Consider the following 11214-nt stretch of genomic DNA (forward strand, 5'->3'; position numbering starts at 1 on the left):
ACCCCTCCCTCCTTCCCCCCACCCACCCCCAAATGACTATAGCCTGCCAAGTGTACATATTTCCTTTGATCAGTAAAGTATTTAAAAAAAAAATCAAGTGAGCTATGGTATATATTTTACCTGTCTTGGTAAATTGCCGTATCTTTTGAAAACATGTTAAAACAATTCTAAAAAAAACCCCCAAAACTTCTGTTTTTAAGGTTTTTCTAGTTTAAGTAAGTGTATTCTAATGTAATAATTCTGTTTCATTATAGAGCCGAGTATGTGGTAATCTTCCCTTAGGATGTTGTACTCTTCTTATGGTCTGCTTAGCCAGCCAGCAAGTACCACAGAACAAAGTTTACCATTTGTTTTCTGTAATTCTGCTGCCTGGTGTGGATTCCCATTCCACCTTCCCCTGAAATCGATATATTTAGGATATTTTGATTCTTAAAATATGATTTCATTATACATACACACATATGTATACATACATACGCATACACATGCACACATATATTAACATGAGCCAAAGCCTTTTCGTAGAACAATGGTGATGGCATCTGAAAACTGTGACCAACGATGATGAGATGATCAAAACAAAACCAGAAGGAAGAGATATGTATAATGAATGTGTTTAATGGCCATTGAAAGATGCAGCAGAAGAAATATTGTTCACAAAACAAGTTGATCCAATTTTAACTGTCAAGTCAATTTATGTAAGCAAAGGGTTTGGCATTATGTAGCCATGACATTTTTTCTGGTCTTAAGCAACTAACAATATGTGAGACTTCCTCTCTTAATTATGCTTTTTTTTTTTTCCCTTTATTCACATGCTTCCTAGAATCTGGCTTGTAGTATTAAAATTTGGTCTTCATATGAAATGTTGCTTCACTGAAATGTATCTTTTGGGTTTCAGGAAAAGCAGTTTCTAATGATGATGATGTTCAGAAAGCTGATGTATCTTCTACGGGTCAAGGAGTTATTGATAAGGATTCATTGGGACCTCTTTTATTACAGGCAAGTACAAATTAGGCCCTAGTAAATCCCTATGGAAACAAATACTTAAGGCAGGTGAAAATATTACAATAAAGCCTGCAATCCTATAGTAATAAATAGTATGCAAGAACTATACAGAACTATGTTTGAAAGGGACAGGAATAAAATCTGTCGTGTTTTCTTAATTTTGCTGAAATTCTCTGTAGAAGGAAAGAGAAGAATAGGATTTGGCTTTTTCTAGTATTCTTGTGCTTTACTTTCTCCAGCAGTCATTAGCAAATTACTACTAAAGCAGTGCTTAGTAGTACGAGGAATATCTTGCTTTTTTTAGGGATTAGGCATTAAAATAAACGGATGAGGTTTTGCAAAGAGTAGAGGTTTGTGATGTGTATTGGGGTGTGTGTTTCTAAATTGTGAAGCATTTTAAACAAATGTTGCCATCAAGTAAAATAACCTAAGAATAAATGTAAAAAAAGGTACATAGCAGATACCTTTTATTATGCCTAGAAAACCAATCCCATATTTACAAGTCCATTAAAAAGCACTTTTGAAACTTAACTGTTTTACATAGATACTGAATTTTTCTTTCAGTTAAGAAAATACAGTATTTTAAGATATGAATAGACCATCTTCTATCTCGCCACTTGCTGGTGGAAATGTCTTTAAGTTCATGTCTTACTACTTGTTTCTACTGAATTTCTTCTTGTTTCAATTTGCCAGCTATTGAAATAATGTTACAAATTCATTATCTTGCATTCAAATAAAGCAAGAATGAAACAAGAAGGCTGGTTATCACTGTGAAAGAGCTCAATGGAATAACAAATGAACATATTAATTTTTAATATTGAAATCATTCCTTACCAGAAACAATTTTCCTCAGAGAAAAATTTAAAACTTCAGCTCTACCCTTGAAAAGAAATGCATGTATTGTAACTTGACATTTATCACCCACATAGTTTTTAAACTAAATTATGTTCAGAATTAGGCAGTGTGTCTTATATGGTATGTTCTCATGTTAATATTTAGGCATTGGATGGTTTCCTGTTTGTTGTAAATCGAGATGGGAACATAGTATTTGTGTCAGAAAATGTCACACAGTATCTGCAATATAAACAAGAAGATTTGGTTAATACAAGTGTCTATGGTATCTTGCATGAAGAGGACCGGAAGGACTTCCTTAAAAACTTACCTAAATCTTCAGGTAATAAAAGCTGACTTACTACACTGTTACTAGGCTATTTGAAAACAATCAGAGAAGAAAAAAAACAACTTGTAATAGATAACCTTTCAAAACAAATTACTTATACAAAGAATATTTGATTATCGAAGTATGTTAATCTTGAAAAATATTACTGTGTTCTTACTAAAGCACACCACCAGAAATAAATGTGCTGGAAATTCACATTGTACTTTAGCCTTTGCAATTTGTTTACCTCTAACTTAAAACAAGGGTACTAGAGGAACACGTTGCCTAAAGCCACAAGATTAGCTGAGGGAACTGCTTGTTTTTTACATATGCGAATGACTTTTCAGCTCTCCTTCAAGTGACTGAAAGTGTCATGTAAGGGAAAGAGGTTTTTTTACTTGGTTCTCAATACTACTATTCCCAAGGTATAAAACTGATGGTATATTGAGAAAGCATCTTAAAATATTCTTTAATCTCTCTAATCTAGGAACAAAGTATCTAAATTAAGAAAAATCAGTTATGAATTGATTTTATCTGAAAATCTTTATAAATTCTTACTGCGTTCTTTTAAGTTAATGGAGTTGCTTGGACCAATGAGACACCTAGACAGAAGAGTCATACATTCAATTGTCGGATGATGGTGAAAACCTCTCATGATCTTCTGGAAGATGTAGGCAGCCACCAGGATACGCGTCAAAGATATGAAACAATGCAGTGCTTTGCTTTATCTCAGCCAAGAGCTATGATGGAAGAGGGGGAAGGTAGGAAATTTTGTGGAATTACTGTGCACAAAGGAAATCTCCACTTAAAGCTTTTTGGTATTTGGTATGTAAATCTGTAGCTTCTGCAATCCATTTTAAAGTAAGTAGGAACAGAATGCAAAACTTAAATTCTTATTGTTTATACTTCCATTTTAACAACGAAGGACACTTCAGCTATTTTATTAGATGCTTTAATAGAATAAAACAGGAGAGAAATTAAAGAAGAAACATTCTTTTTTAAATACAGATTTGCAGTCCTGTATGATTTGTGTAGCACGTCGTATCACAACGGCAGAAAGGGTATTTCCAACAAATCCAGAGAGCTTTATTACAAGACATGATCTTTCAGGTGAGAAATGTACCCAAGACGAAGGTATGAAGGTACCTTTTTTGTCCGTGTGCTCGTTTTAAATAAGTCAAGTATGTAAATAGATCGTGTGTCTGTAGTGACTAGCAGAATTCATACTGAGAATTCCCAGCTGGTTTTTGCAATATACGTCTGTTGGCAGTGGGGTATAACAACAACTGTGGGACGCATTTTCTGTCTCTATGCTAGTATGCTATTGTTCGGCAGCTTGGTATAAAGCATTGCTTGTGTTTTAACTTGGCAGCATTTCAAATGGTTGCCATTGTGCTTTCCTTTACATGTAAGAAATATTTTAAATCCAAACTGAAGCTAATGAAAGTTCATTAGAATGCTTGTATTTTTCTACAGTATGTGAGCTAATGTTTAAAGTGTTTTATGCTGTTTAAATTGAAATACTTATATAATCTAGATGGGGCTTTTTCAGGTGCCAGTTAGTGTTTATGATGTTCATTTGTGGATGTAGTTGGTCCGTATTTTTGAAAATTTTACTCTGTATGCATCTTTTGGGTGCCTGTAACCAGAGACTAAAGTTACTGTTTTCTAAAGCTGTGGCATTAACCTGTGGGTGCTTAACTTCCTCTTATTCAGTTACCTAAATCCCTTTGAATATTGATGTTTTAACAAGCAGCATCATACTTTCACATGGCAGATAATTCATAAATGTAACTTCTGCATACTCAAAATTTGATGTTAGGCTGATGAACAATTAAAACGGTGATATTGGAGCCTTCTGAAATGTACCACATTTATACAAAAGGATTGGCATAGTCATAAAGAGTTTAACTTGTGTATTTTTTCCCCTGTTACAGGCAAACTTGTCAACATTGATACAAACTCATTACGGTCTTCCATGAGACCTGGCTTTGAAGATATAATTCGTCGGTGTATTCAGAGGTTCTTATGCCATAATGATGGACAGTCATGGTCAAACAAACGCCACTATCATGAAGGTAAAAATCTGTTGCAATGTTGGTCGTACTGCTTCTCCTGGTGGCTGCATTTTTTCCTGAAAAACAAAAACGCTAAATTTTGCCTGTGTTCATTTTTTTCATATTTCTTGTTAGTGTTAATTGCTGTGAGTCATATTTACAAGCTGAAGGAGGATGACCTCTTGAGAAATAGGAATTCTGATGGAAGTTATTTGTTTTTTCTAATGTGTCTCTGCAGTGTTGGTCGTACTGCTTCTCCTGGTGGCTGCATTTTTTCCTGAAAAACAAAAACGCTAAATTTTGCCTGTGTTCATTTTTTTCATATTTCTTGTTAGTGTTAATTGCTGTGAGTCATATTTACAAGCTGAAGGAGGATGACCTCTTGAGAAATAGGAATTCTGATGGAAGTTATTTGTTTTTTCTAATGTGTCTCTTTTGACAATTTCCATGGAAAATATCAGATACATCATCTGGGAGCCTGAAGTAATCTATGTTTCCACAGATGGATATAGCAATGACAATGACAGCTATATTTCTGTAATAACATGTAATCCTTAATTATCGTTAGGTTGTTAACATTTGTTTAATGTTAGTTTGACTTTCTTTTCATTTTAATTTATCCTTTCTTTTGTTAAAGGATAGCTCACTAGAAGTGGTAACAGTTATGTTGATGCCTTTTTCTTATTCAAGACACAAGGGTTCAAAATATTTTCAGTGTTCCAGTGTTATGTGTTTTGTAATGATAATTTGATAACCTTGATAGATAAAGTGAAGTACAGCCCCTGTAAGAAAGATGACATTTTTTAAGTTTTCCAAACTCTAGTCTTTTTGAAGGATTCACAGAGTAATTCAAGTAGAGAGGATATTAAGTGAATATGAGAAGCTCACACTGGCAGAAAATGGAGTTTCCATTCCTTTGGAAGTTCTTTGACTTAACTGATTAAATAAATCCTAAATTAACAAGAAATTGGGAGCTCGGATTAAAAGCAATGGTTTGCACAATTTTTTGATTGAAATAAAACTTCTAAACTTAAAAACACTTCATCTGAAGGCTTCCAAGTTTCACTTCTATATTCCATATTAATTACCTCTATATTTTAGTGCAATTAGTATTTAAGTGTTGATTAGTCCTTCTCCCCAAGGAGAAGCCATGGAAACCTACTAACCTAGCCTTGGAAGTCTGTTAACAAATGTAGAACTTTGCCAACTGTGCATGGTGAGCACAAAATACTGCGGCATCAAAATAATCTTGTTTGCTTTTATCTTCCCTCTACTAATTTAGGAGAAAATGTGGAATACTTCCTTTTTCTGAATATCTATCTTGGGTGTGTCTTTTTTTTAAAAACCTTTTTTTAACCTTTTTAAAAATCTTTTATTTGAATCTTCAGCAAATCTGTAGAGTGCATATTAATAATTCTTGGGTTTTTAAATACGAACTATATTTGTGTATTTCCTTTACAGCTTATACACAAGGTCATGCTGAAACACCATTGTATCGGTTTTCTTTAGCGGATGGTACTATAGTGACAGCACAAACAAAGAGTAAACTATTTCGAAATCCTGTAACTAATGACCGCCATGGATTTGTCTCTACCCACTTTCTTCAAAGGTGAAATCAGTGGTATCTGTTTGTCATTTAAGTGTCATAGCTTTTAACAATATATCTGACCTTGAAGATACCTGAAAAAAATAATATACCAAAATATTTTATCTGATTAAAACTCAAACAGAGGGGGAATAACTTGGGAAGCAGAGTTGCATAGCATACAAATAAATGTGTCAACCTAACACTGACACTCCCAACTTAACTGTGTGGCAGAAAGACAGTCACGGTCAAAAGAGACCTGCTCAGTGCCTGCATGGAGCCTGTATTATGTATTCATTATTCTTTTGGGTTAACATTTATAATGATGAAACACTGAAAATAGAAATGCTCAGTTACATGCTTTATCTTCCTCTTTTTAATTGCAGACCAATTAAAAAGACAACAAAACTCCCTCAGATGCATCATTGATGACTCAAAGTTAAATGTACCTTAAATAGTACTTCCTGTGACCTGTTCCTGTTGATTGCAAGAATAATTGAAATGCCACTCTGGAGGGAATCTGTCTGCTTCTGGCATTAAAGTGCCTCCAGATGCTGAAAAATGAGTAGCTGAGATTGTTCAGGGCATCTTTAGTGTGCACAGTAGAATGGTGTCATGCATTGACTCAGGAAGGGAGTAAAAGAAGGAAGATGTTTAAACTGATAAATCTGACTAATGGCTGTTGATGAAAGCCTTTTGAAGGGGTGATACTGTATGTACTTATAACTCAAATCACCTAAAGGACAAAGCACTTCTGTAATGAATAAATGAGTGGCATGGCTTAGTTCTGCTTTTGTGGAAGCTTGAATTCTCACTGCTCTTTTTGAAAAAAAATATGTGGAAAATTATTTAATAATGTTATTCTGTCTTTGTAGCACTTGATTCCAAATAAGATTTTAATTTGTCTTCTTGGGATTTCTGGGGATGTTGTTGAACTTACAGAGAACAAAATGGATATCGGCCAAATCCTAATTCAGTTGGGCAAAACATCAGAACACCTGTGGCTGGAAACACAAATTCTGTTGGTGGTCTTATGAACATGTCACCTGGTCAAGGCATGCCAATGCAGAACAGGAACTATGGTATGGGAGATCCCAATGCAGTGGGTCAGCTCAGCAGCACTCGATATGGAGGCCCTGGTAATATGGGGCCAGTGAACTCCGGGCCCGGAATGCAGTCCTCTGCTTATCAGAACAACAGTTATGGGTTAAATATAAGTAGCCCACCACATGGTAGTCCTGGTTTAACTTCCAACCAACAGAATCTAATGATATCTCCTAGGAATCGAGGGAGTCCAAAAATGAGTTCACACCAGTTTTCTCCAGTTACAGGTATTTTGTTTTTCCTATAAGGTCATCTTTTTTTTTAAGCTGTCTTTTCTCACTTTTATCTGAATTCCATCTTTCATCCTTTTTAACGGTTCTATATGACCCTGTATGTGTTACTTAAATGTAGTATACCTAATTTCACGGTAAAAATTTATTTTAAAATCATTAACTCAATGTGGCAGTCATACATAATCCAAAGGAAAAGTAGATACAGACAGGACTGTAGTCTAATAAGTTTGATCTCTGTCATGTGATACAGGCATGCACTCTCCAATGGGATCTGCCAGCAACACCGGCAACAGCACTTTCTCTAGCAGTTCTCTTAGTGCTCTTCAAGCCATTAGTGAGGGTGTTGGAACTTCCCTTTTATCAACACTGTCTTCACCGGGTCCAAAATTGGATAATTCCCCAAACATGAGCATAGCTCAGCAAAGTAAAACAAGTACCCAGGACTCCAAAAGCCCTTCTGGTTTGTATTGTGAACAAAACCAAGTGGAAAGTTCCATCTGCCAGTCAAACAGCAGGGATCTTGTTAGTGAAAAAGACAGTAAAGAGGGAAATCTGGAGACATCTGAAAGTCAGAGAGGACCATCTGAAAGCAAAGGGCATAAAAAACTGCTTCAGCTACTCACATGCTCCTCAGATGAAAGAGGACATTCTACAGCATCAAACTCGCCTTTAGACTCAAATTGTAAAGAATCTTCTACCAACGTTACCAGTCCTTCAGGAGTTTCCTCATCAACATCTGGAGGGGTATCTTCCTCCTCAAACATGCATGGGTCGCTCCTGCAAGAGAAGCATAGGATTTTACATAAATTGTTGCAGAATGGCAATTCTCCTGCAGAGGTAGCCAAGATCACAGCTGAAGCTACTGGTAAAGACACGTATCATGACGCTAGTAATACAGCCCCCTGTGGAGAAGGCACTGTCAAACAGGAACAACTGAGCCCAAAGAAGAAGGAAAACAATGCTTTACTAAGATATCTGTTAGATAAAGATGATGTTAAGGACCCGCTTTCCAAAGAGTTGAAGCCTAAAGTAGAAAGTGTGGATAATAAAATGGGGCAATGCAGTAGCTCTACAGTTCCTACTTCTAGTCAAGAAAAAGAGATGAAAATAAAAACGGAACCAGCGGAGGAGGTATGGTATACTGTAAAATGATGGTAGTGAACAAACCAATGTTTTCTTATTACAGTGAACGGCTAAACATAGAACACTCTTTTTAGTATGCGTGTGTAAACATTTCTAAGAAAGTTTTGTGCAAATGGTGTGAAACGATACGCTCAGGTTTTACTGTAACTGAGAAAGCACAAACAAAGAGAACTACAAGATACGTATATAACCAAATGTGCTGTACTGAAGTCCTGGACTAATGTTATCTTTAAGTTATGGTACGATTAAGGTAGCATATATTTACAAATTATTCCTTAAAATCAGATCTTTAACATCTGCTATTTCACATAGCACATGTTTATTTTTATGGCTTATTAGGAAATGGAGCTGTAACTGCCTCTGCGATTAGTTGGCAGTACGATAGCAAAAGGTTAAAACATGATTTTGTTTTGAAAATATAAACAATAAACAAAAATATGTAATACTTAAAATAGCTATAGATTGGTTTTAGTTCGTTGATTGGTTTTAGTTCATTCATTGGTTTTAGCACTCTTTTTTTTCCTTAAGTGAGGAAAAATGTTGTTCCAAATATATATATATTCAGCATTCAAATAAATATATTCATATTTATTTGTTTCAATGTTTCTAGAGTTGAAATTCCAAGAAATGTCATGATACAGCAAACTATATCACCATGGGACAGCTGTTGTTAAAATTATAAAGTCTAGATAGTATTTCTTTTGTATTTAGTTCCCAAGTCACATTTGGAACTGCTTCAAAGCAGAAAATACTGGTCAGTATGGCAGAGTTTATTGAAAACATGTTGATATCTTAGAACTTGGAATTCCCAAGTCAGTAATAACTATGTAAAGAAAAATTACTGCACCATTTTTCTATTAGCTAATGGCTGACTATAAATGAAACACCTTATAACATTTTTTTGAGTACCACTTATGGAAAAGTCACTAACAACTGTGTAATAATACCCAATGCGTAGTTTCAGTCCTTGCTCCTGAGATCTAATTAACATATTCAGAGAAGCTTGTTTTGTGAAGATATGAATCCACTATATATGCAATTCTTTTTCTGTTAAAGCTGCATCTGATTTAAAGACAAATTTTTAAAGAAGGTTAGGGCTCCAATTGGCCAGAAAAATCTGTGGGTACTTTTCATGTGTTGTTGTGTTTACCGGTGATCAAATTAGGCTTTTTGTGTATGACAAATACATTATCACTGAATGGTACACATTCTTGACGTTGTCTGCTCTCATTAGTGTTTTTATCTTTGTAATTTGTGATGACTGAAATGTAAATATTCAAAGGTCCTTTTCGTTTTATTTATGTGTACTGCCAGTTTCTCCTAATTCTCAAAATTAGCCAAGTGAAATACTCTAAAAAAAATGTAGCTAAATGATATCTGAAGTTCTTTGGAAATTGGGAGAGAGTCCAAGGTACTGTCAGTGAACTAAAACATTTGTCTCCCAGTTATATCTTTTAAGATTAGTGAGGAGCTAAATAAAAGCTGAAGGATAGCCATATGATAGTAAATAACCTTGGTATTTTACTGCGTCTTTTTCAGATGAGTGGAGACTTGGATAATTTGGATGCAATTCTCGGTGATCTAACTAGCTCAGAGTTTTACAGTAATGCTATGTCTGCAAATGGAAATAACCTTGGAACAAAGCAAGCATTATTTCAAGGAAATGCCCTACTGGGTAAGGAATTTAATCTAGTATCACTTTGGTTTGAAAATTAGGGTTTTCTTCTTACCTGATGTAACCATAATGCATCGTCAAATCCTTAGAGAATACTTTCTTGATCTTCTATCTCTTCAAGGACAAATGTAATGCAAAATGGCTAATTATGCTTTCATAGGCTATTATGTACACTATTAGCTGTCTTGACAGCACTCATCTACTATACACACAATGAATAATGTTAACTTCAGTTCCTTATTTTATGGTTTCTTCTGGGTTTGTCTAATGTAGATTTCTCAGAGACAAGACATCAGGAAAAATGTTTTGCGAGTTGTAAATTAAAATTGAGAATTTTTGTTCCTTACAGATGACTTGGGAAATAATATGGGATTGGTGGCAAACTTGTGATTTCCCACTTATTCTATGCAAAAACATCTTGTGGCCTGCAAATTCTAATCAGTACTCCTCCTCGACATTGAAAGGAATGCCCTTCCTTAGTAGGAAGCTGAGTAGGAGGGAAAGATAACCTTGCTAATAGACCAGCGTCATTGCAGTTGTCACTTCCTTTTATAATGTTGGTCATCTCTTAATTATATAGGGCAATAGGTTGCTGAGGTAACCTAAGGTGGTGAAACATGGAAAATGAAAAATGTAAAAACAGGTAGAAGAACACGTAAGGCCACTGACACTATTGGCTGTGGAGCACAGTGATTTCTGGGTTTATTAGTCCACGTACTACACTGTGCTTAGGAACACACTGCATGTGGATTCAACCTGTTCCAAACAGAACCATTTGACTTGTTTCTATCTCCATGTCAGAGTTATCCAAAGGCTGGGCAGTCCACCCATATATATCAAGCAGTCTGTAATACTAGTGTGTTTCAAAATGTTAAAAACATGGTTGTCATGGTTTAACCCCAGCCATCAACTAAGCCCCACACAGCCACTCGCTCACTGCCCCCCAGCGGGATGGGGGAGAGAATTGAAAGGATAAAAGTGAGAAAAGTCGTGGGTTGAGGTAAAGACAGTTTAATAGGTAAAGCAAAAGCCACACACACAAGCAAAGCAAAACAAGGAATTCATTCGCTCCTTCCCATGGGCAGGCAGGTGTTCAGCCACCTCCAGGAAAGCAGGGCTCCATCACGCGTAACAGTGACTTGGGAAGACAAACGCCATCACTCTGAACGTCCCCCCCTTCCTTCTTCTTCCCCCAGCTTTATATGCTGAGCATGACGCCATATGGTGTGGAATGTCCCTTTGGTCAGTTGGTG

At 35.7% G+C, this 11214-nt stretch overlaps 1 protein-coding gene across 1 annotated transcript in view; it reads left to right on the plus strand.

Annotated features, from left to right (window-relative positions):
* Positions 1–11214, plus strand: part of NCOA3 (nuclear receptor coactivator 3) — an 87210-nt gene that overhangs the window by 65915 nt on the left and 10081 nt on the right. Inside the window, exons 6-14 of the mRNA XM_009282213.1 lie at positions 899–999; positions 2005–2179; positions 2737–2925; positions 3173–3274; positions 4102–4242; positions 5683–5830; positions 6749–7137; positions 7394–8274; positions 9826–9961. Of these exons, the coding sequence (XP_009280488.1) occupies positions 899–999; positions 2005–2179; positions 2737–2925; positions 3173–3274; positions 4102–4242; positions 5683–5830; positions 6749–7137; positions 7394–8274; positions 9826–9961 (2262 nt within the window). The remainder of the gene's footprint in view (positions 1–898; positions 1000–2004; positions 2180–2736; positions 2926–3172; positions 3275–4101; positions 4243–5682; positions 5831–6748; positions 7138–7393; positions 8275–9825; positions 9962–11214) is intronic.

This window comes from Aptenodytes forsteri, unplaced genomic scaffold, assembly GCF_000699145.1.
Source record: "Aptenodytes forsteri isolate BGI_AS27 unplaced genomic scaffold, ASM69914v1 Scaffold149, whole genome shotgun sequence".
NCBI classification, from domain to species: domain Eukaryota; kingdom Metazoa; phylum Chordata; class Aves; order Sphenisciformes; family Spheniscidae; genus Aptenodytes; species Aptenodytes forsteri.